Here is a 25,372-nt window from a genome sequence, read left to right on the forward strand (position 1 = left end):
TATAATGCACCCTATAAGTCCATGGTATGGCTACACCTTGAATAGTAACTTCAATTCTGGTCATCCCATCTCAAAACAGACATATTAGAATTGGAAAAGGTGCAGAGAAGGGCAATGCAGATGATGAACAGATGATGAAACAGCTTCCGTATGAGGAGAGATTAAAAAGACTGGGACTTTTCAACTTGGAAGAGAGACGACTCAGCAAGCATATGGTAAAAGAAAAGGAGGACTTGTGGCACCTTAGAGACTAACCCATTTATCTGAGCATAAGCTTTCCTGAGCTACAGCTCACTTCATCCGATGCATTCAGTGGAAAATACAGTGGGGAGATATTTTCCACTGCATGCATCCGATGAAGTGAGCTGTAGCTCATGAAAGCTTATGCTCAAATAAATGGGTTAGTCTCTAAGGTGCCACAAGTCCTCCTTTTCTTTTTGTGGATACAGACTAACACGGCTGCTACTCTGAAACCTGTCATCAAGTATATGATTGAGGTCTATAAAATCATGAATGGTGTGGAGAAAGTGAATAAGGAAATGTTATTTAATCCTTCACATAGCACAAGAACTTGTGTGGGCGGGGGAGAAGTCACCCAATGAAATTAATAGGCAGCATATTTAAAACAAACAAAAGGAAGTATTTCTTCACACAACACACAGTCAACCTGTGGAACTCCTTGCCAGGGGATGTTGTGAAGGCCAAGACTATAACAGGGTTCAAAGAAGAACGAGATAAGTTCATGGAGGATAGGTCCATCAATGGCTATTAGCCAATATGGACAGGGATGCAACCCCATGCTCTGGGTGTCCCTAGTTTCTGACAGCCAGAAGCTGGGACTGGACAGCAGGGGATGGATCACTCGATAATTGCCCTGTTTTGTTCATTCCCTCTGAAGCACCTGGCACTGACCATGGTCAGAAGACAAGAGACTGGGCTGGATGAACCATTGGTTTGACTCAGTATGGCCATTCTTATGTTCTTGTCCAAGCAGGCCTGATTCCTACAGATAGTGTCACTGGAGTCAGCTGCTGAGTCCAGCGCTGGAGGACTGTCCCAGCCCCCATATTGCTCTGAATTCCAGCCTTTGCACTTGTTGATGCTGTTTGGGGGTGCATGGCCACTGGGCAGAAGGGACACCCAGCTTTCCAATCAACACACAGCTCCTTTCCCCAGCAGTTAGATTTTACTAAGAAGCCAGCAGCATGCACAAGTAGTTCTAACTATTCCTTTCTGGTTGCATCACCTTTCATTTGTTTGTCCTGTAATGTTGTGCACTGCCCCAGCTTGGTTAAGTACGGTACAGTCTTCTCTGGTCTTGCCTCACCTCTGTCCTTTTGTGCCATCTGTCCATTCTGCCACCTCCTGCCCATGAATGGATGCAGTCAATACCAGTCCCAGTACGGACTCTACTCATAACCCTCTGCTGTTGTTATCATATGAGCTCTGTTATTATCTACAGCAGAAGGTGAACACACTATGCAGAGGGCAACAATCTGTGTGCAAGGAAGTGCCCACTGACCATCTCACTAAGTAGGAGATCAGCCATGGCCTCAGGGGCATCAGGGCACAGCCCCAGGGAACATAGTTTCATTGGGTTAACCCCGAGCATGCTTGAACATCAATCATGTGACCTCCTGGCAAACTAGCTGCAGAAAGATGCTATGGTAGCTTCAAGAGTTCCATCAGGTCTCTCTCCTTCACTAATTCAGGGGCTTCACACACTAACTCTCAAGCGAGTGCTTTTGTCTTAATACTTACTATGATTATATACACACCCCCTTTAAATTGCCAGCAGAGTGTACTCAAAGACATTGGAAGGCTTTCTGGGTCACCTGCGCCTCATCAGCCTCCAATATGGTGCACACACTTAAAGTCACCTGTGATCAATCAACAAGCGTCCTGCAACACTCGGTTTCCCAACCTTATTACACAGGAGGGCCACATAACCCTAAGCACAACCTGGAGTGATCCAACCAGGTTCTGTTTCGTATGTGTTTAGATAGGTTGGTATGTACAGTATTGTCTATTTAAAAACAAATAAAGAAATCAGTGCATAAAACGTGTATCAGAATTATAGAAAACAGAAAAAACCGTACAGAACTCGTAACTAAAGTAAAATGATACAAACGTGACCAAATGCTAATGAATCGGCTGTTGGTATTTTGTGTGGAAGCAGGCTGTGGGCCGTACGAACGCTCTGGTGGGCTGTGTTCAGCCCACAGGCTATGAGTTGGGCACCCTGTCTAGCGCAGCTGCAGCAAGACGGTGGGGAGGAATGGACGGGATGGTTCAGAGAGAGCGAGACAGGATCTTTCCAAGAAACTTTCTTGCATCTCCACAGCTGTGTGGTGGGTGGACGGTGAGCCAGGAGGTCTGGGCAGGACACAGTCCTCCCAGCTGAGCTCCTCAGAAACACTGTGCCTACCCTCTGCGTTGGCCCTGCTCGCCTCAGGATTTTCCATCTCTCTGAGAAAGGAGAGTGATGCTGGTGCAGAGCTGCAGGGCCAGGGATTCAGGCGCAGGACAGCAGCCACGTCTCTGGCTACATCTCCTCCTCCTCTTCGCTAACGGCTCCATCCAGGTGCCAGGTCACCTGCTCTGCTTGCTCTTTCACGTACTGCGCCTTGATCCGCTCCAGCTCGCTCAGCTCTGCCTCCAGCTCCGCCCGGTGTGTCGCTCGCCGGTTCTGCAGCACCTTCATTGGGAAGGGATTCATGTCACTGAAGGCGATGCTCATCAGCTTCCTACCGGGAGAAGACAGGGAGCACGGGTGAGCTAATCAGCTGAACACCCTGGTCCTAGTGCGTGAGTGCTGTCCCCTCCTGCCGGGGCAGCACGGCCCTTGCATTGCAAGAAAGTGACCAACTCGTAGCCCGGGCTGGACTACAGCTGGCAGCCACGGGCTATAAGGCCCGCACCCAAGGACTAATCAGCTGATAGTGTCAGTCCCCCCATACACCAGTGTAAAGCGTTTCAGCTCCAGCAGCCAACCTTCCTCTGCCCCAGCCAGGAAAAGAAGCCTCTGAGCTTGGCAGGGCAAGCCATGAACACACAGGGGACCTTTCTCCAGGCGGACATAGGCTCCTCATCTACTGCTAGGATGGATCCTGCTCCTGTGAGAGGCTGTGCCCTTGTCCCCTTAGCAGGCTCAGTAGTATGTCCCAGGACTCCCTCACGGTGGGATTAGTCTGAGGGGCCATGTTTCCCAGGGAAGAGGTTCACCGGCCAAATCCTGCCTTTCATCCCATGCCCATGGTGCGCACTCGACTTTAAGAAAAACAGGATCCTTCTTCTCCAGCAGAACAAAAGCAAACCCCAGGCCCAAGCCCAGCTGTCCCATCAATGGCCTTCGTGGCTGCGAATCCTGGATGTGTCAGCCTAACTGCTTCTTTCTGTTTTGGGCACAAACTCAATTGTACAGGCAACAATTTCTAGACTTAACTAGACATCAGTGAACATCACTGAACAAAGGCACATGGCCAACTCTTGTTCCTTCCCCACCCTGCAAGCACAAGGGCAACAGTCCTAGGCCTTGTCATTATTTTGTCAACTTTACAGGTCTGCGCACATGTGACTGGCCAAAGGGGAAGCTTGAGAGCAGCTCGTCTCTCACCTGCCATCTCCAATCATGTGGGTGAAAAAGCGAAGGTACTGGTAAACCTCCAGGCTGTCATGGATCCGCAGAATCTCCTCTTCGTTATACTTAAAGATGGCAAGAGCATAGCGGAAAATCACCTACGACAAGTTAAAATGTGTTTTAGTTGGCAGAGGGCCCAGCATATACCCACGGAGGGACTGAAAGCTTAGGGCGTGGAGCACTTTGGGATGAGGTGGGACAGCAGGTGTCTGGGCTGCACACCAGAGGAGGGGGCCTTCAGAAGCCAACACACATCTCCTCTCACTCTTTGTCAGTTTGCACTGTTGATTCTCTATGCTTCCTTTGGAGAGTGAACACACGACAAGAGCAAATGCTTAACAAGAGCCAATGTGTTAAAGGCACAGTGCCAATGAAAACACTGTAAGGAACAGGAGGCTCTCCCTTTCCGAGGTGGTGGGGAACGGAGAACAGAATTCAGGACAGGCCCGCTCCCCAGGCAGTGGTACCTGGCACCAAGGGAACAGGCACTGGTGGCTGCATGGATCCTCATGCCCTCTCCTGGCCACTTCATGGTCCAGCAGGAGCTGCACTGGCATCCACTGAGTTTGCCCAGCTCTAACGTCTCTGAGCTCCCCCTACCGAGGGCGAAGACTGTACCCTCCTCAACTCTGGCTGGCTGAAGCCAGGCCCAGAACATACCTGGTCTGCTGCCCTCCAGCCTTCTCTCCAGGGCGACGAAGGAGAAGAGAAGATCCCCTCCCAGCCCCTTTCCTCAACCTGAGAAGGTCCCAAGACCCCTGCAGCTCCAGTGCCCCCTCTAGAAGCAGGAGAGGGGACAGAGCAGGTCCCCAGACCTTCCTCAGGGCAGTGATGTAGGACTGCAGGGGGAGAAGCTGGGAAGGCCAGGAGAGGGCGTGAGGCCCAGCTGGGGGAGGTGTGGGCCCAGCTGCCCCAGCACCAACAAGGTGATGCCAGGGTATACCTGGGGTGGGATTCCCAGCTCAAAGAGGCGTTCGCAGGAGCGCTCATTGAGCTACCGTGCTAGGAATAGGACGTAGCCGTGGCAACGTGAACAGCGGGAGAACTAGCCACCGCAAGTGTTTGCCCGTTCAAGAGCCTAGATACGTGCTTGTGTGGCTAGCCTCACTCCCACTCTGAGTAGCACACTAGCTCTGGGAGGGTTAGTGCGGGTCTGTCTCCCCAAGCTGGGCTTAATCCTTCCATTCCAGCCCCAGTACAGACAGAGCTGGAAGCTACAGGCCCACCATCGTTGCCAGAGACATGCAGAGAGGCTGGGCAGCTCAGACAGGGAGTTGTGGGACCAAAATGATTATGAACGCCAGTCAACTGCTCAGCTCAGGGTGGGGTGCGTCCCACTTGGATCTGAATGTCTAAGAACGCGCAGCTCTGAGAGCCTGGCATAGCTAGGGCCAGGGGTGGTTCCCTACCTTTGTTCCTTCGTACAGAAAGGCGTCCCAGACCCGGAAGAGGATGTCACTGACCAGGCTGTCTACGAAGGCCACCAGGAACCAGTTGAAGGTGATCAGTGAGACGTCAATCCTGTGCTGCTCAAAGTGAGCTGTAAGCCTGGGGAGCTTTTCTGACAAGAAGTCTTTAAAGACTCTTTGATCCACCTGGGTTTGACAAAGCGAGAATCCATGAGATACAGAGGCAGGTGCACATAAAATAATGGGGTCTAAATTAGCTGTTACCACTCAAGAAAGAGATCTTGGAGTCATTGTGGATAGTTCTCTGAAAACATCCACTCCATGTTCAGCAGCAGTTTAAAAAAGCGAACAGAATGCTGGGAATCATTAAGAAAGGGATAGATAATAAGACAGAAAATATATTGTCTCTATACAAATCCATGGTATGCCCACACCTTGAACACTGCGTGTAGATGTGGTCGCCCCATCTCAAAAAAGATACATTGGAATTGGAAAAGGTTCAGAAAAGAGCAACAGAAATGATTAGGGGTATGGAACGGATGCCGTTTGAGGAGAGATTAATAAGACTGGGACTTTTCAGCTTGGAAAAGAGATGATTAAAGGGGGATATGATCAAGGTCTATAAAATCATGACCGGTGTGAAGAAAGTAAATAAGGAAGTGTTATTCACTCCTTCTCATAACACAAGAACTAGGGTCACCAAATGAAATTAATGGGCAGCAGGTTTCAAACAAATAAAAGGAAGTATTTCTTCACACAACACAGAGTTAACCTGTGGAACTCTTTGCCAGAGGATGTTGTGAAGGCCAAGACTATGACAGGGTTAAAAAAAGAACTAGATAAGTTCATGGAGGACAGGTCCATCAATGGCTATTAGCCAGGATGGGCAGGGGTGGTGACCCTAGCCTCTATTTGCCAGAAGCTGGGAATCGTTGACAGGGGATGGATCACTTGCTGATTCCCTGTTCTGTTCATTCCCTCTGGGGCACCTGGCATTAGCCACTGTCGGTAGACAGGATACTGGGCTAGATGGACCTTTGGTCTGACCCAGTGTGGCCGTTCTTCCAGTTAAGTAGGGCGAACATAAGAAGAGTGCTGCAGTGGGAAGGCTGGTTCTGCAGCAGCATGTGTCCGGAAAGTCAGTACTGTGTTAGAGGCGGGGCAGAGGTGGGGCCTGGGACAGAGCTGGGGGGTGATTAGGAAGTTAGCGCCTGTGGGCCAAGAGAGCACAGTCTGTAACATCTACTGCTGCCCTGACTGTGACACACGCAACAGCTCTTCCTCCTCCTGCTGGCTGAGCACGAACAGCAAATGCAATGGGATGGCACCAGAAGCTGTGACTGCAGTGATTTCTGCGGCAAGCACGCTGAAGGATCAGAAAGCCTAGCAGACCTGCCCTAGACTCTGACGTACCAGTCAGACAGAGGAACCCTGTGTCCATGGGGGAGATTACAAGAGTCTACGTACTCTTACTGAGTCCCAACTGGGTTCCAACTCAGAGGAGACTTGGGGGGTCTCTCTTTTTGGAGCAGGGGAGACATGTATGATGGGCCCGACTCTCCCACACCTACCCATATCACAGCAAGGTCAGGCCCTTCGTGTGTGATTTGAGCATTCAGGCTCGGCTGTGCCACTGTGGCCCAGTCCTGTGCAAGGTGCTCTGTGGGGCTGCCCCATGCTAGCAGAAGCATTGGACGAGGGTGACTTCTGTGAAGTTACTCCAGCTTACGCCGTGTAACTGAGACCCCACAATGCAAGACACCTGGGTGTAGGCAAAACATTTGGCAAAATTTCTACTGGCCTTATCTTTTTGAAACAGTGAGAGATTATTCCAGGTGCTGTGATTTGTGCCAGAAGTGCAAAGTGTTAAAGGGACCTAGTGAGGCACCCCTCTAGCCTTTAACCCATTATTGGGAAGGCATTTGCCAGAGCATCTGTGGATACTGTAGGACCACTCCCTAAACCTTCCAGGAATGGGAAGAAGTATATTCCTGTGTTGGTAGATTTTGCTACCAGGTACTCCGAGGCTGCAGCATTGTCTAATATTGAGACAGAGACAGTGGCAACAGCGTTGTTTGCTATTTTTAGCAGAGTTGGGTTTTCCCAGAGAAATATTGTCAGACCATGGGTCCAATTTTATGTCTATTGTTTCCATTTTATGGAAAATGTGTGGAGTAAAGCACCTAAAAGCTGCTCCCTACCACCCACAAATCAATGGTCTGGTGGAAAGGTTCAATGGGACCTTGAAATCTATGATGAAAATGGATGTGGACAGGTGCCAGAATGATGGGGATGTTCGGCTGCCATATCTGTTCATAGAATCATAGAATCATAGAATATCAGGGTTGGAAGGGACCCCAGAAGGTCATCTAGTCCAACCCCCTGCTCGAAGCAGGACCAATTCCCAGTTAAATCATCCCAGCCAGGGCTTTGTCAAGCCTGACCTTAAAAACCTCTAAGGAAGGAGATTCTACCACCTCCCTAGGTAATGCATTCCAGTGTTTCACCACCCTCTTAGTGAAAAAGTTTTTCCTAATATCCAACCTAAACCTCCCCCACTGCAACTTGAGACCATTACTCCTCGTTCTGTCATCTGCTACCATTGAGAACAGTCTAGAGCCATCCTCTTTGGAACCCCCTTTCAGGTAGTTGAAAGCAGCTATCAAATCCCCCCTCATTCTTCTCTTCTGCAGGCTAAACAATCCCAGCTCCCTCAGCCTCTCCTCATAAGTTATGTGTTTTAGACCCCTAATCATTTTTGTTGCCCTTCGCTGGACTCTCTCCAATTTATCCACATCCTTCTTGTAGTGTGGGGCCCAAAACTGGACACAGTACTCCAGATGAGGCCTCACCAATGTCGAATAGAGGGGAACGATCACGTCCCTCGATCTGCTCGCTATGCCCCTACTTATACATCCCAAAATGCCATTGGCCTTCTTGGCAACAAGGGCACACTGCTGACTCATATCCAGCTTCTCGTCCACTGTCACCCCTAGGTCCTTTTCCGCAGAACTGCTGCCTAGCCATTCGGTCCCTAGTCTGTAGCTGTGCATTGGGTTCTTCCGTCCTAAGTGCAGGACCCTGCACTTATCCTTATTGAACCTCATCAGATTTCTTTTGGCCCAATCCTCCAATTTGTCTGTACACATTTGTTGTATGTGTACAGGAGTGTACCCCAAGAATCTACTAGGTTTGCTCCCTCTGAACTGCTCTATGTAAGGCAGGTTAGCGGACCCCTAGATCTGACTCATGATTCTTGGGAAGGTAATGTTGAGGAGACAGAGTAGCCAGTGATGGAGTATGTGTCTCATTTTTAATGAAAAATTGCAAGATATGATGGATTTGGTTCAGCAAAATCTAAAGGAAAGCCAGGAAGTTGGGAAGGCCTGGCATGATAGACATGCCGAGGAAAGAGCATTTGAAATAGGAGATATGGTGCTTGTGCTGGATGCTGTGAGAAAGAATAAAATGCAAGACATTTAGAATGGACACTCTGAAGTAGTGGAAAGAGTTAATGAGATCACCTATGACGTGAGGAAACCCCATGGGTTCAGACAATGCTGAGTGCTTGTTCAGTTAATAAAAGTGCCTGATTCCCGAGGACTCGCGGGACAGCATAGGCCTGATTCTCATGCACCCTGCTCCAGTGGTGCAAAGTAACCCTAAGATTGGCTTATGTAGGAGGGCTGCAGAGAGCACAGGGCTTTCCCAGGGGCTGGGATGCAGGAATGGACCATGTCCCTTTAACATCTCTGTGCAAGTACCTTGCTGTCTTTCACCCCCATGACATAGCCGGATTCTCATGCTCACCTGTGATGCTATTAACGTGTCGCTGTAGTAATCCGCCGGCATCAGGTTTTCCACAATGTGAACCAGGCACCAGAATGCGCTTTCCTCCTCTTCTAGGACCAGGAGGGCAATGGCTGCCAACCTGCAATGGACAGGACACCAGGAAACAAAGCAAACTCTCTCTGTTACCTACTGACTTGCAACAGCACTGGTGGGAAATCAGAGAGTCTGGTCGGCATTGCTCTTCTAGCTTTAGGTTTTACATTAAATCTCCGGTGCAGGGAGCACAGGCTGCTCAGCAGTGACAGGCCAGCCAACAAGTGTGCTTCACCAGGGCCTCAAAGATCTCCCTGTATCTCCCGGAGTAGCAAGGCTGGCTGGAGCTCATTGCCAAGTCCAGCAGCACTGCCAGGGAACTAGAGAAGGGACTGGAGATGGGGCAGGGCTAAGCAGTGCAGCTAGACTCATGGTACCAGCGCCCCAGTTTGGGTACATGGGTGGGGCTCTACTGAAGCCAGTGGAGGTATGCTGATTTACACCACCTGGGAGCTGGCCTCAGGGCACTCTGAGATGGCAGGGGCTCTACCCTGATAGATCCATGTGACACAGATCACTTCCCTCTCTCCCACCCCCGGTCATCCATTCATCATCAGAGCCCTGAGCCCCCTTGGCTGCAATCAGCCTCAGAGGAGCAGAGGGTGCTCTGTGCTGGACAGGATGAGCTCTCTGGGGCAGGGAACTTGTCTTCCTGCGGCAGTCTGCAGAGCCCCATGCATGTCCTAGGTGCCAGGTAATAGATACACCATCCCAGCCTGCTCGCGGAGCCGGATGGGAGGGAGGGTCTTAGGCACGCTTTGGGCAACACCACACAAACAGCTGGGGAGAGAGAGGGCCCATGTGGCAGCCAGGTGACTCTGCACAGAGCAAAAGGCACTGGGGGGCCGTGGGGGCCCATCTGGCTGCTGGACAACGCCCTGCAGAAAGCTGGGCAGGGAGGGGGACCACATAGCTGTTGGGTGACACTGTGCGGAGAGCAGGCTCTGAAGAGTAAAGGAGGCTTCCCAATATCTATGTCAAGTCTTCTCCACTAAGGGGAGTGTCACCAGGACAGTTGAGTGCCACGCGCGACAAGCCTCAATTCTTACACACCAGTTCAGGCCTTGCTTTTTCCTATTGCTGAGAGGCAGCAACCAGCTTCCCAGCATGCTGCTTGGGCAGCTCACGGAAAAGCTGAGGGCGTGTTCCTGCCCATGAGCCAATTCCAGAGGCTGCTGCACTCACACGCGATTCTGGAGCGACTGCAGGTGCTGAGCAGCTCCCAGGATTTGGCCAACGTGATACAAATGACTGATGTACATTTCATGTCATGTTACTATCCATCACAGCAATGCTCCAGGCCTCCTAAATCGCCGCATGAGGGCTCAGAATACTGAGTGAGGATACAAGAAGTCTTTTGAAAAAGTCACTTTATTCTGCCTCACTTCTATTCCCTGAATCTGATCCCATTGTTCTTTAGATGCTCAGCAGGCACTGATGAGCTCAGAGGAAAGTGCGTCTCTGGGAGATGGCTGTGTACCTTTCCTTCAGAGGAGGAGTAACAGCATTTCTGTTGTCACGGGGTTGATAACCTGGCTGTGGAAGTTTGTTCCTGGCTGGAGGTTAGTAGGTGTGGGTTTGCGGCCCATGAACAAAGGGCATGATGAATGCTGGGCACAGGAACTGGTCTGCCTCTCTTAGCTCTGAACAGGGGACAGGGAAAGGATGGGGCTGGTGGAGGAAGAGGTGTCAAGCTCACAAAACATAAACAAGCCTTCATTTTTAAGCAGGACATTGATCGCCAGTGTGTGCGGGCCACAGGGCATTTGCCTCCTTGACAACTCTGCTACGAGCAGTGTTGTGACAAATAGGCCTACAAACCCACCCAACTTGGGAGCACAGCTGCAAAAAGTATGTAAAAGTTACCAGCTGTTCCAGTTAACTGATAACAACAAACGTTGATGGGAACAGGTACGGAAGGGAGACAGAATAACTGAATTACTCTGAGAGAAAAAGGCCAAGTCACTATGACTCAAGGACTGTGGTGAAATTATGCTTGTTAAAAAGAGGAGATGTGGAGTTGGAAGTTCATGAGCCAAAATTGGTATGTCAGATATTAGACCTTTTTGGTGGACATAATAATGAGGGGATGGTCTATTCCACCTACCACTCCCTCTTGGGGTCCTTAAAGAGAGAGATTTTATGGGGAAAGAATGAAAGAACAAACAAAAAGAATGAAAAGAACAGATGGATAGAACGGGCAGAGGGTACTGGAGTGAACTTCACCATCACAGCTGCCAAGCCCACCATTTCCTGGCAGCTCCAGCCTTCATCACCCTGATCCTGAGAGGTGTTGTGTGACCCGAACGGGCCAGAGAGGGACCCAGATGACATCGCCACCCCTGCTGGCTCCAACTGAATGCCAACCCCCACCTGGGACGACAATTATGACCACCTTTGGTACCATCTAAAGCCTGTCAAACAAGGGAGATTTTACTTCTAAAATGCTCTCCAGCTAACGGCAAAGGGAAGAAGGGATGTTGTACAAATGGAAGCCTTTGTTAATACTTTACATTTCAAAGGCTTTACCTGTTTTTCCTTCTTTTCTGTATCTTCAATAAAAAGTTAAAGGCTCTTTAATGGTGTGTTTGCACTAAAGCAAGCTGAAGTCTCTGTATGTTAAGCCCTGGTCCTTGTTTAACACTGTTTAATGTTGGAATGTGATTGGGTGATGTGAACACCTTTAGCCCACACGTTCCATCTAAATTCATACAAAAGCAGCCATCCCAGCTCCCCCAGACAGGGGGAATCCCTGAAGAACCGAAACCATCACTCTAATAGGAAATGTCCACCTGCTTCCCTTCCCTGCAGGTCCCTCTCATTGTGGTACTCCTAAGGCCCCTTTGCTGGGGAATCCGAGCACCCCATTCTGTGATGGACTGATCCTCCAGGAGCCCCCCAGGCCTCAGGGGCGGCTGTTATCCCCTCGTACAGAGACAGCCCAGCAGTGAGCAGCCTTCCCTGCTGCTCCGGCAGTGGCTCCCAGTATCTCACCTGTTTAGCCCTTGGCAGTAGCCGATGGCGGGATTCTGCCAGGAGAAGGCCAGCAGCACCCTTCGGAGCTTGGGGACGAGCTGGGAGGTGGGAGATGTGAAATGCCTGTTGTTGGTCAGGGTGCGGGGCAGGTCCAGCTCGATCTGCCGGAAGGCGGGATGCTCCGTGCGCTTGCCCTGCCGCAGCAGGCTCTCGTAGTGGTTGGTGGGGTGGCGGTGGGACAGGTGCTGGCTCACTATCCATTTCCAGACCCTTTGGCGGTGCTCCATGGGGATGCCGCAGCGGATCAAGCCTTTCAGCTCTGCAGAGGGGCTCAACTCAGCCATACCGGCCCATCTCTCACGAAGAGGCTTCTCCACCACCATGTGGCTCAGCAGGTTGTTGGATTTGATCTCTAGGGCTTGGATTTTAGCCAGAAGCTTCCAGTCCTCAACCTCGTATTTGGGAATGGTCATAAACCCGTAGTCATCATACTCTCTGGAAACGGCAGAGCAGAGCAGAGCAGGGCCTGAAACCCACGTGCTAGGTGCTGGACAGACTTTGCTCAGCAGGATACTGGCACGCAGGGCAAATTGAGTCAGAGGCAGCTACGGTGCCCAGTCCCCACTTCTGCTGCCCTAGGCACAGTGGTTGTCTCCCTGGGCAGCACCCTGTGAGAGCCAGCTTTGGCCCCTCCTCCTGGAACCCCAGCTGCTAGAGATGGAAGGAGCTACCAGACTGCTGGGCCTCCTATCACTCGAGCACCAACACCTCCATGCATCCTTCCAGTGCCCCTTTGTAACTGTGTTCAGACAGTTCCAGCCTGGGCCCGTGGCACCTCAGCCAGGAGTGGGGCCCTGCCGGGTGCTGCACACGCAGGGTCCTAACGCTGACAAGCTGAACAACCAGACAGACATTTGCCAGAGGTCCAGTACAGATTTCCCCATCACATAACAACCCCTCTCCTGACTCCAGGGTTGGTCTTCACTGCAATTACGCACTGTGACAGGGTGCTAAGCAGAACGCTGGTTAGCCAACCCTCTGTCACTCCAGCTCCAGGTCAGGGAGGTGAACTGGAGCTGGGCGGCCCACCTGGCCCTGACTGGGGAAGCTGGAACAGCTGCTGTCTCATCAGGCTGGGGCTGGATAAGAGCCCCAGGGGAAAGAAGCCGGGGGGAAGCTGGAAAGAGGGAAGCTGCACTACAGGAAAGGCAGTGAGGGGAAGCGGAGAGAGGTAGCTTGCCCCCTCTCTCCTGCTGGTGGACCTCAAGAAGGGGACTACGTGTATGCTGGAAAGGTGGTGGGAACACAGTCTGTAAATAAAAGCACCAGGTGGGCACTGCACCTACAGGTCTCTGTGTGACCCTCTCAGCCCAGCAGGGGCAGGAGCCAAGGAGGGCCCTGCAGGGACACGACTACAACCACCCACCCCACGTTTGCCCTAACCCCTCCCATCCACACCCATAACCCTCTCACCCCTCTGCAGTGGTGCTTGACACCCGGGTTAGCTGCCCAGCAGAGGGGGTGGGCTAGAGTGCAGGAGTCACTTTCACTCAGGCTGGTAACCTGCCCACTTTGCAGTGAGGATGCCGACTAACCCACTCAGAGCTGATGGTTTTCCAGTGCCTTCCCACAATTCCCCCACGTTCTCAGGACAGACAAGTTCTGCCCCAGTTCACTGAAAGCCTCCCAGAGCAGCTCGGCTCATTGCAGCACCAAGACGCATGGGCTGTGCCCCGGAAGTCCGAGTGACACACATGGCCCCAATGAGGCCCAAGAACTCGAGTGTGGGTTTGCAATGCAGCTGCTCACACTCAGGTTAGGCTAACCCACTGCTCACACCCAGGTGACCCTGCAGAGAAGACAGACCAGCCTCACTCTTCCTGCCGGCCTCTGCTCATCTCCAATATCCCCTCCACCGTGGAAAACACTTAGCTCCAGCTAATGGAAGATGTGTGCACAGAAACCCCAAACTGCCTGCATGTGACAGCTACTCACTCACTTCCCCTCCACAGCGGGGATGAGTTCTGTGCTCAGCCCAGGCTAACTGCACCACCTGGCTAAGCAGAGCGCCCCAGCTCAGGGAGGGCAAGGAATAGCAAACTCAGCAGTGAGGTGTGTACCGAAAACGTTACTGCTGATGGCACCTCGTCTGGCTAAATGCACAGAACAGGCTCCATCGCAGGGGCCTGGGAGTGCTTTGTTTTGGGGATGCATCTTCCCATTCCAGAGTCTGTAATCCTCAGGTGACTGTCAGCAGCTTTGAACTGGGCTGGGGGCGACATGCAGATCTGTCCACCAGGTTGCTGCCGGAGATCTGGGAGTTGGGCTATGCCCACTCTGTGCAGGACAGCCAGCTTGTCCGCCTCAGCAGGGGACAGCTGGGAACCTGGCAGAAGGAGCCGCCCCAGGACTGTTCTGAGCGGAGGGCCCATCCCATGACAGAGAGCCCTTGCTGCATCCCTGCCCCAAAGCAATGATGTGCCCTCCTGGCTCACGTGCCCCCTACCTGACAGGGTTCAGCTGAAGAGCCTCCGCGGCCTCCTCCTTCGCATCCCACTGCAGTGCCTCCTGGATCAGGCTCTTCACCAGCTCGGCATCACCGCTGGCCAGGCCAGGGGAGGCCTCCTGCAGCCTCCGCAACAGCATCAGGTATTTGCTCTCCACCTGGCAGCTGCGGGCTTGCAGGCGGGCACACTGGAAGAGAGCGTTGGGGGTGCTGTCAGAGTGGCTGCAGCCCCTGCCACGTGTGTCAGCCATCAGCGTGGCTGGAGAGCAGAGCCCACATCGCCTGCCCTTGCCCCTGGAAACCCGCCCCCCAGAGGCACCCAGCGCCAGGTCTCTGCCCCAGCAGCTGCCTGCATCTCCCGTGTTCGTGGGCAGGCAGTTCCTGAGTCAACCACATGCCACAGAGCGCAGTGGAGGGTGGAAGGAGCCGCCACAGCAAGGCCGCTGCAGCAGGAGAGAGCCAGAGCCCTGCAGGAGCAAGGAGAGCAGCCCGGGGGCTGGCAGTAGGTCACTGCGGTGCAGCAAGGGCAAGCAGGGGCTGCTGAGCTGGGGGGTGTTAGAGGGTAAAGCGGGAGTTCACTGGAGTGTGTGCGCGTGTGTGGAGGAAACTACCCCTGAAACTGCCTAGGGGATTTTATTGTGGTGTGGGGGGGGTGTCAGAATTGCCCAGAGTGAAATTTGGCCAGGACACCTGGGTTCATACCTTCCTCGTTTTGAAGAGGCATCTAAAGCCTGACCTGTCTCATCTCGTCCACCTGCTCCTCTGCAGCTCCCCAGCTAGGCAGTGGTACTCCTCTACTAGCCAGGGACAGGGACTAGCAGAAGGCTCAGCTGAGTTTGAGACTCCGGTGTGCTGGTCACTACCCAGACACATAGTGAGAGACAAGCCTGCCCCAGAGTGCTCAGACCCAGGCCAGAAAAGGGGTGGGAGAAAGGAAGGGCCGTTCTCCCACGTGTACAGGTGGAGAACTGAGGCCCTGAGAGGCTGAGGGACCCGCCCAAGGGCACGCCACCCTGGGAGCTCACTGGAGACATCTGCACCTCGGCCGCAGCGGTTAGAAAAGCAAACGAGGTGCTAGGGTGCATAGGGATGGCATGGAGAACAACACGGAACTGGTACAGTGCCATGATACACAGCACTGCCTTGCCGTGTCTGATTCGTGTGGGAAGGACTGCATCCCACTTCGACAGAGTCACGGCAGAACTAGAGGGGACCATGGCAGGGAGGAGGAGAACCAAGGGTGCTAAAGACAGATGAACAGATTTACTGGGACTGTTTACTGTAGAGAGGAGATGAATAGGAGGGAGCATGACAAGAGTACAATCATGAATGGAACAGCAAAGATAGGACCAAGGGCAGTGCCCGCTCCATTCCACAATACAAGGGGGAAGGGCAGTGCCCGCTCCATCCCACAGCATAATAACATGGAGAAACTCAGTGAAATCAAATGGTGCCAAATTCTGACAAAACAGAGAGGGAAATACTTTTTCATACAGCACATCATTAGCCTGTGGAACTCACTGCCACATGAGGTGTTGAGACCAAGAGCTCAGCAGGATTCAAAAAAGGACTGACCATTTCTGTGGCTGAGTATCCAGAGTTATGATAGCAGAGATTTAAATGTAAACAAGTGCTTCAGAAGGGACAAAAACTCCAAGCATTGAGTGTCAGCAGACCTTTAACTCCTGGGGGCTGAAGGGAACTTTCCCTGTGAGCATCTTAGCTTCAGCCCTGCATCTTGGTGGCACTGGCCCTTGTTGGCAACAGGCTACTGGACTGGATGGAGCCTGGGATGAGCCTGTTCCTACATAAACCCCAGAGCTTCACATGACTCTAAGTTTGTGTCTGGCCTGGAGCTGAAATTCGTAGAGAAGCAGAAATTTGATTTTGCAAGACCCCAACTCTAACAACGCTTCATCATCCCTTGAGACCCGAACAAAAATTAGGGTTTGCCTGTATGTTATTTGGGAAACTCCTGAGGGAAGCTGATCAGAGATCCCATGTCGGGGCCACCAAAATGCAGAGTGAAGGGGTGGATGGGAGTCCACTGGGAACAAGACCCTTGTTGGCTTACTGTGCATCTGGGACCAGGGCTGGGTAGGAAGGGAAACCCCTGCATTGGTGCTTGCTTCACAATAATTAAATGAATAGCTGCCACCTCTCTCCACAGCTCATCTCACCTTCATCAGCAAGACTTTCTCCTTCTCGGCAACGCTTCTCCAGAGCTTTGTGACCTGGTGGATCTCTGAGTTGAGGAACTGGTTCTGAGTTCTGTAGGCATCTAGGTCATCCTGCCGGAAAGCAGAGCAGGTGCTCACACCGGGCTGGCGGACAGCAGGCAGGCTTTTGCTATTCTCCTCTCTGTTTTAAATCCCCACATAAAAACTAAAGAACGAGAGGACGGCTCCATAATTTAAGGTAAAATACATTACAGGGAGGGCATAATTCTCCCAAATAACATCAGAGACCCAGGACATTTAGACGTAAGGCTAAACTTAAAAGAAATTCAGATACGTTCAGGTCTGGAATGTACAGTTAGGGCACTCAAAACATCTTAAGTCTGCCCTGTAATAGTGCATAATGCTTGGAAGATGCCGCAAGGAGACAGGCCGAGAGATCTGGGTTTGGTTCATTTTTAAAAATCCAGGCCTGAGGCATTCCCGGCACCAGCGAACACCACATCACTGCAGGCAACAAACCCCCCCCCCCCGTTGGCTGCAGTGTTTCTCTGTTGAGAGACACAAGCGTCCATTATAACTGCACAGATGGGGCTGGGAACTGCACGGGGGGCCAGGCTGTCTGAGGGGAAATGCTGTTTACACAGAGGGCACATCTGGACAGACTGACTGAAGGCAGCAACAGAGGAGGAGCTAAGGGTTGGATGGAGGGTGACTCAAGCTGAGTCAGGCAAAACAAGCTCTAGGCTACCACTTCCCCATCTCTTGAACCAGACAAACCCTTCAAAGCACAGGACTGATATCAGCCCAGCCCCTGCAAACTGCCTGCACTCTGGACAGCAAAGGAGCGGCACAAACCAGCCCCAGGCGCCTGCTGTACCAGACACTACAGAGCCCTCCAGCTGCTGATTTGGCTGTGCCTGCCTCACGGACCTTCAGATGCTCAATCTCCTCCTGCTGCTTGTGCAAGGTGTCGACAGCAACAGCATCAGCCTCTTGCACTGGCTCAGAGAGATCCAGGACAACCTGCTCTGTGAGTTTCAGGATGACTTGCTGCTTGGCATAGTTCTTGTCCATCAGGAGCTGCACGTGCTTCTGCAGCTCCTCCACACGGTTGTCCCTCAGGGCCAGGCTCTGCTCCAGCTCCTTCTTGTCGGTCTCCAGGGCTTCCACCCGATTGCTGAGCTCAACGATTTGCCTCACTTTGTGCCGCACCAGCTCTAGCCGGTCTTTGTCTTCTGCAGCAGCCAGGTACCTGCTGGATGCTCTCTTCTCCCGCTGCGCAGCCTCCAGAGCCTTGTGGAGAAGCGTAACCAGCTCCTGCGGGGACATGGCGTGATCGTCACAACACACGGACCACACGCAGCACAGCACTGGCTCTGTCTGAGGTCGCAGCAGGCCTGGGGGTTCTCGTTAAGGGACAGGGCACTATCTAAGGGGATTTGGGGGAGACACCCCCTGGGCAGGACACCCCATAGCAGCCTTTTGCTGAGATGTGGGCACTAGCCAGTGTTGGAGAACGACTGGCAATTCCTACGTGTCTATAACAGCGGAGCTGTGCTGCCAGCCTGCCCGGGGAGCACCCAGCCCAGAGGGGGCTCCATGCTCCATGGCCTGTACCGCCCCGGAGGTGCTGTACTGCTTGCAAGGGGGTGCTCTGCATCCCACCTGGCCCTGGGCTCTCCCCAGGCACCTTCCTGAGGGCTGACTGGATGCAGGGACCCTGGGCTCACGGTCGCTGCAGGGAGCCGCACACTCGCACCAGTGCTGCTAACAATCCCCTTGTCATGGTAACACTTTCACGGTCACCTCCCCGCTCGGAGCAGGCTCCGGCACCTGGCCACAGAGGAAGCTTGCTCGCCCTGGGAGAAGGCCATCGCCTCCAGGAAGTAAACTAAGGACGGAGCCAACTGCTCATCATGAGCCTGCTTCCTCTTCTACTAACATGGGTGTGAGCCCAGTGACCCCCCCGACCCGAGCGAGGTCACACCAGTGTGAGCCCAGTGACCCCCTGCCACCCCCAGTCAGAGTCACACCAGTGTGAGCCCAGTGACCCCCTGCCACCCCCAATCAGAGTCACACCAGTGTGAGCCCAGTGACCCCCTGCCACCCACAGTCAGAGTCACACCAGTGTGAGCCCAGTGACCCCCTGCCATCCTCAGTCAGAGTCACACCAGTGTGAGCCCAGTGACCACCCCGCCCCTGCCCCGAGTGGCGTCACACCAGTGTGAGCCCAGTGACCCCCCAACCCGAGTAGGGTCACACCAGTGTGAGCCCAGTGACCCCCAACCCGAGTAGGGTCACACCAGTGTGAGCCCAGTGACCCCCTGCCACCCCCAATCAGAGTCACACCAGTGAGAGCCCAGTGACACCCCCACCCACCGACTCAAGCAGGATCACACCAGTGTGACCCCTCCCCTGCCCCAACTGAGAAGAGCTCCACGGGAACATCACTGGAGAACCAAGCATAACCCCCTAGCAAATGGCACGCCAAGAAGTGCTCATGCTAGCACGTAGGGGCTTGATCCAAAGCTCCCTGGGGTCTATAGAGCCATCCCAGTGGCTTTGCTGGGCTCTGGAGCAACGGTCCCCAAATTTACCTTCTGAGACTTGATTTCCTCTGTGAGTGCCAGGACCTGCTGCTGCAGAACAGCCACCTTGTCAGGGGAGCTTCTCTCACGGGCCAACCCTTCAGCGAAGGCAGGGAAACCGCTGTTCAGCCATTTGCCTTTCCTAGGCCAGTGCGACCTGGGCCCAGCCTGTGTCTCCTCTCGGGCCTTCTCCCTGACTGAGGGAGACAAGTGAGAGGAGGGGAGTCGCTTCACTTGCGGGAAACCGGCACCAAACTGAATGACCAGCCGGAGAGCGACAGACACAGGGTGGCAACCGAAGTGCCGTATCTAATGTCGATACACAGGGCCAAGCCCCGGCCGCAGCTCAGCTGGAGTCAGCGGGGCTGATCCCAGCCAGCGTCAATGAGCGCAGTTCCACTGGAGTCAATAGGGCTATGCTGATTTACACCAGTTGAGGGGAGCCAGTAATGGCCATTTGGAGGGAAGACTGGCTCCCAAGCGAAGCCTGACAGCTCCGGTGGGAGGATTTGCTGCTCAGAACAGAGAGCAGAGAGGCAGGAGTGGCTGCTCTAAACTGAAGCCCTTGGGAAAGTGCTGATAAAGCCGATGCCTGTTGCCAAGGTACCCCACTGCTGCAGGCACCAAAAAGAAAACAGGGCCAGGTCCCCAGCTCCTGCAAAGTGGTTTCAAGGGAGCTACGCCAATCCGTGCCAGCTGGGGAAGCAGCCCGTAGACACCATTCCCTGCGATGCTCCATAGCAAGGAGAGGAAGCTGCTCCGGAGACCTGGAGAGCAGAGCACTAGGGCTCAGTGCCCCCGGAGGACATTGCAACCCTTCCAAAGAAACCCCCGTCTCCTTCAACAGCTGGTAGGGCTGCTGCACAATGATTTCACGATGCCAGGCTGGGATACAGGCCACAAATCGCAGTGAGGAGAAAGTACCTGGACATTCTGCCTCCCCTTCCACCTCTTGTTCTGCTGCCAGAGTCCCAGGGTGCTCTGGGAATCCCTCAACACCAGAGATGCTCCTGCCATTCCCCGGGAGCTGCCTGCTGCCACAGATATTGTAGACTGTATTTCTGAAAAGACAAAGAAACCCAGGGAGCCCAAGGGCCAGGAGAGCTGTGGTCACTGAGGCCAGCCGGATCGCTGCTCCCCTAGATCGCCACTCAGGGGTGCTGCTCCTCACTTTGTTATGCAGGAAGGAAAAAGTAAGGGGGAGGGGAGAAGTTGCGAGAGGGGTCATTGGGATGTACCATTGCTTGGCATAAGAAAATCCAGAAAAGCATCCATCATAAGAACAGCCACACTGGGTCAGACCAAAGGTCCATCTAGCTCAGTATTCTGTCTTCCAACAGTGGCCAATGCCAGGGGCCCCAGAGGGAATGGCAATCATTGAGTGAGCCATCCCTTGTCAGTGATCATTGGTCCATTTTGCTCAATTTCATGGTCATGGGATTTTAAAAATCATAAATTTCATGATTTGAGCTATTTAAATGTGAAATTTCACAGTGTTGTAATTGTAGGATCCTGACCCAGAAAGGAGTTGTGGGGGGTTTGCAAGGTTATTGTAGGGGGGATTGTAGGACTGCTACCCTGACTTCTACGCTGAGCAGCTGGAGAGCAGCAGCTGCTGGCCAGGAGCCCAGTTCTGAAAGCAGAGCCGCTGCCAGCTGCAGTGCAGAAGTAAGGAGGGCTTGGCATGGTCTTGCCACCCTTACTTCTGCACTGCAACCTTCAGAGCTGGGCGCCTGGCCAAGGGCTGCCGCTCTCCGGACGCCCAGCTTTGAAGGCAGCGCCTAAGTAAGGGTGGCAATACCATCACCACCCTAAAATAACCTTGTGACCCCCCCGGCAACTCTCTTTTGGGTCAGGACCCCAATTTGAGAAACGCTGGTCTCCCCCGTGAAATCTGTACAGTATAGGGTAAAAGCACACAAAAGACCAGATTTCATGGTAGGAGATCAAACTTCACGGTCCGTGATGCGTTTTTCATGGCCCTGAATTTGGTAGGACCGTACCCGTCAGTGATCATTAAAAAATAGATAAAAAACAGGCCAGATCCCAGCTGGCGTCAGTGGGGCAGATCCCAGCTGGTGGCATTAAGCAGAGCACCCCACAAGCTCTGACAATTCGCCCCAGCTGGGGATCTGGCCCCAAGTCTTTCCGGTAAGTGAACGTTGTGTTAGTGACAGTGGCAGAAAAGACGGGTACAGCACAGACAGCAGGCAAAGCCGGCTCTTTCTTTCGCTCTCTCTTGCATCGCACTTGCGCGTTCCCTTACTTGTGCCAATTTGTCTTGGTTACAGTAAGTACAATATATGGGGTCTGCTGGCCACAGCCAAACTAGACTCCTAACAAAACTGGTACCTGGCTATGACAGCGACAGATGCTTTGGAAATACTGAGAGAGAGAGAGAGAAACAAACCATGCAGCAGAGGCTGGATTTGAAAATAGGGGATGCAAAGACACACTTACGTCCTCAGGCTCCTAACAGAGTGTCTGTTTCTGCTGCCCACCTGACCCACAGATAAGAGCCCTAGCTAAACTACCATGCTGTGGAAAACAAATCAGCCTGTCCTACCCCACCCGAGATGTTCTCCAGTCCCCACGGAGCCTGAATTTGTGGCGTTCTCCTCCTAGGAAAACACAGTGTGTGGTCCCAGTGGGCTGGCTGGCAGTGTTAGCCACCAGAACGGCCAACAGTGTTAGCTGTAGACATTAGTATCTTTTCCCCTGACTAGCATTAGAGGCTAGTGCTTGTGACTATCAGTGCCAATGGTGAATACTCGGGCTCCAATCCCCAAAGCACTTACATACAGCCAAACTTTGGTCATACACGGGCTTATGCACTCTGCTGGATCAGAACTCGGAAGGTCAGGGCCTGATCCAGCTCTCACCTTAGTCAGTGAGAGCCTTTCCATGGACTTTGATGGGAGCTGCATCAGGCCCTTCGAGCGGCTGGAAGTCCATGTGCATTTGGGGCTTGATCCTGCAAGGGGTTGAGCACTCTGGCTCTGATGCACTTCAGCATGAGCTTAACTTTAAGCAGTGAGCAGTGCCACTCTTGGCAATGGAGCTGCTCACAGGCTGGGAGGTAAGCTCTTGCTGAATCGCTTCTAGAGCGCTCAACCCCTTGCAAGGTCAGCCGCTTTGGGCCAACGCTACATGACTGCTTCTCCGCATGCCCAATGCACCTGATCCGACGCCCACTGGGATCAGCGGCGAGAGTCCCAGTGACTCAGTGGGCTGTGGATCAAGCTCTACTGCGTGCACTCAGACCTGCTTGGGTGCGCACTTACTAGATTGTGCACGTCATTGTAAGTGCTCGTGCAAAAGGTGTACGGACACTGGCATTTAAAAAAAATCCAGGCTGTAGACCTGCTGCTGAGATTTGCTGGTCAGAGAGCCAGACAGGGGACAAGGAAACTCTGCAGAGAGCCTGCATTTCCTGCTGTGCAGTATCCACTCTACTGCCTTTGAGTTCCCGCATGCCTGCATGAAGGCATCACCCACACGACACACTTCTTGTCTTGGGCTATAGTAATGCTCAAGAGCACCACAAGGCAGCAGCCCAACACGCCAGCCACACCTCCACCGCCACTTACTGGATTTCAGTCCAAGGGTGCTTGAGGGAGATGTTTTGGAGGGCAGCAGGCAGCTGGGGAGCGGGCAGAGAGGCTGCCTTTAAACCTACCACATCTGTAGGGGTTTTCACAGGGGGAAAGAACCCCTCACCTTCAGTGTGAACTAGAAAAACAGGAGAGAAATTAGATAAACTCCTAAACCTTTGATCAAACTCTGCCGCTTTACATTAGGCATTAAGCCTTGTCATATCCTTTCAGCTCAGTCTATATATCTGTTCAAGACAGGCCAGAGGAAGCCATCCAACCTTCCCTGTGGTTTTCTAGAGAGACAAGGTAGGTGAATGTCTTTTACTGGTGAGAGAGACCAGCTTTGGAGCTACACAGAGCTCTTCTTCAGGTACTACCAGTGTCTGGGCAAGGTACTACCAGTGTCACAGCTAAATATGAGATTGAACAGATAGTTTAGCACAGAGGTGGATTAGGGATTTGTGGGGCCCTGGGCCAGAGCAAGTAGGGGCCCTTTGCCCACCCCTTCTGCCTGCAGTCCCCCCCGCATGAGGCCCCCGTGCCCTGACCCCGCTCCCCGGCAGAAGCGCTAGGGAGCCCTAGGGAAAATGGGCACCAGGCACAGGCCCCGTTGGCCCAGGGGCTAATCCACCATTGGTTTAGCGTAAGTAAATAGCACATAATCTATCTCATATTAGCTGTGACACTCGTAGTAGCTTTCCCAGACCTGAAGAGCAACTCTGTGGGCTCAAAAGCTCGTCTCTCTCATCCACAGACGTTGGCCTAGTAGAAGACATTGCCTCACCCACCTTGTCTCTCTAATATCCTGGGACTGACACGGCTACAACATGGCATACGACAATTGTTGTTTGCTACACAGATAAGAGCCCAAAGGCCTGCAGATGCAAAAATCTTTACATTCATCCACTGCCAAGGTAACTTAAGTTGACTTTAACTGTTTACATTTTAAGGCGTACAATGAGGTAACACTTGAGTAAGGTCCATACGGAAGCCAAACAAGGAAAAACAGAACTGTGCTGGCATCATTTCCCCCCGCAGATGGTATCATTTGTATGTATCTATACTCATTATAAAACTGATGTCACAGAGCCTGGATTACCAGAAAAGACAGTGACAACTGCTAAGTAAAAGAGAGACCGACACACGTCTATGCCTCTTTTAAACAGAGGTACAGCATTTGCTGCCAAATGTTACTTTTTTTTTTAATTTTATTTTTAAGCAGGAAAGAGTGTTCCTGGTGACAGCTAAGCAACAGACTAGCCCCCAGCGGCACCCTGCACCTGTCACATAGGTGTAACTGTGTGATCACGTCCTGACACAGATTGCAAATGGAACAAAAGGTAGGCCTTTCGCTGTAGGCCCCTCAAGAGTTCCTAAGAACCCTAAGGGGTTTGCTCCAGGGAAAAGCCAAGAGCAACTGTAGACATAAATCTGAATGCCTTTGACCCCACCAACCTGGCTGCCCCTCAGACAGCCCTAGCTAGACAATCAGAGCCCTGGCTGTGTATGAAAGTCAGCCCCTTTATTTCAGAAGACGAGCTGTCCAATGAGAACTAGCACTGCTCTCATTACAAAGGCCGAAGGTTTCAAGTTTGGGGCCCTCCACGTTGGAACTTCAATACCACCTTGAAGTCAATGGGAGCTCCAGGAGCTCAGCACCTCTGAGATCTGGCACTTGTTTAGGTGCCTTGTTTGAAAACGCTGACCCAAAATCTCTGTACACTGATCAGATAAGGGGGAAATAGTTAACTATTTAATACCTACTGATTTCATTGAGCAGAGAGTCATTCGCAGGCAGGGCTGCCACAGTGACGCTGTCCACAGGAAGCCCAGTCAGGGTATTGCAAAACGCCCAACGCTTCATCTGCAGCTGCTGCAGCCAGTACATCATGGCCTGTCTGCTGACTGCCTAACGTTATATAAAACAGGTTTGACATGGCTCTCTGAAGTGCCACTTGCAGCCTGCTGTGATGCCCTTGAAAAGTTGATCACCACCTCCCTGCTCTAGTCCAGCTGATGTTGGCCAGGCAGGAGACACCTGATCCCTGAGCACTAGGCCCCCAGTTGTAACCCTGATTCGAGAGGCATGGGGTAAATCCTGAACCCTGGTCTCCCAGGCATACTGCAGACTGTCTGCTACATTAGATGGCTGGTCTCCAAATTAACTCTTGTTTTAAAGGAAAAGCCTGTCACAGCTGAAGATTTCTGGCCCAGCTGCATTGAGCAGAGAGTGATATAGAGGGAGTCGAAAGCTGTAGCAGTCGGTTTGCAAAGGCTCCATCCTCAATCAGCTCTTGTTGCTGGTGAGCCATTGCTCTTTGCCAGAGGAGTCCCACAGAGCTTGGGATTTGACCCTGGGGCTCTGCAGGGGAGTCAGCTCCGGCCTGGTGTCCTCAAGCCCCCAAGAACCAAGGAATCCTTTACTAAATCTAGGTGGGGAAAGAGGCTTGCAACCCCTGCATCTGACTGTAACTGGAGGTAAATGTATACATTTCACAGGGGAAGTTCTAGGCACTTGGGGCAAAATTCAGGCGGACTTAAACCCCAGGCAGTGCTACTGACTTTAATGGGACTGAATAGGGCATTTAATTA

The 25,372-nt window shown here is 52.6% G+C and overlaps 1 protein-coding gene across 5 annotated transcripts in view; it reads right to left on the bottom strand.

Moving 5' to 3' along the window:
* Positions 1 to 404: 404 nt before the first annotated feature.
* The window catches only part of TBC1D2 (TBC1 domain family member 2), a 39,153-nt gene continuing 14,185 nt past the window's right edge, over positions 405 to 25,372 (bottom strand). For 3 of the 5 annotated variants that reach the window (XM_084629589.1, XM_084629588.1, XM_084629592.1), the window contains exons 3-14: positions 24,545 to 24,689; positions 22,775 to 22,916; positions 20,109 to 20,245; positions 19,194 to 19,381; positions 17,527 to 17,913; positions 16,597 to 16,707; positions 14,417 to 14,604; positions 11,929 to 12,405; positions 8,860 to 8,980; positions 5,050 to 5,235; positions 3,617 to 3,738; positions 405 to 2,747 (exon numbers count right to left, since the gene is read on the bottom strand). In XM_084629589.1, coding sequence (XP_084485715.1) covers positions 2,546 to 2,747; positions 3,617 to 3,738; positions 5,050 to 5,235; positions 8,860 to 8,980; positions 11,929 to 12,405; positions 14,417 to 14,604; positions 16,597 to 16,707; positions 17,527 to 17,913; positions 19,194 to 19,381; positions 20,109 to 20,245; positions 22,775 to 22,916; positions 24,545 to 24,689 — 2,406 coding nt within the window. In that variant the 3' untranslated portion in view covers positions 405 to 2,545. The remainder of the gene's footprint in view (positions 2,748 to 3,616; positions 3,739 to 5,049; positions 5,236 to 8,859; positions 8,981 to 11,928; positions 12,406 to 14,416; positions 14,605 to 16,596; positions 16,708 to 17,526; positions 17,914 to 19,193; positions 19,382 to 20,108; positions 20,246 to 22,774; positions 22,917 to 24,544; positions 24,690 to 25,372) is intronic. The other 2 variants (XM_084629590.1, XM_084629591.1) reach the window with 2 other exon arrangements.

This window comes from Lepidochelys olivacea (assembly GCF_965140295.1).
Source record: "Lepidochelys olivacea isolate rLepOli2 genome assembly, chromosome: 5".
Classification (NCBI taxonomy): Eukaryota; Metazoa; Chordata; order Testudines; family Cheloniidae; genus Lepidochelys; species Lepidochelys olivacea.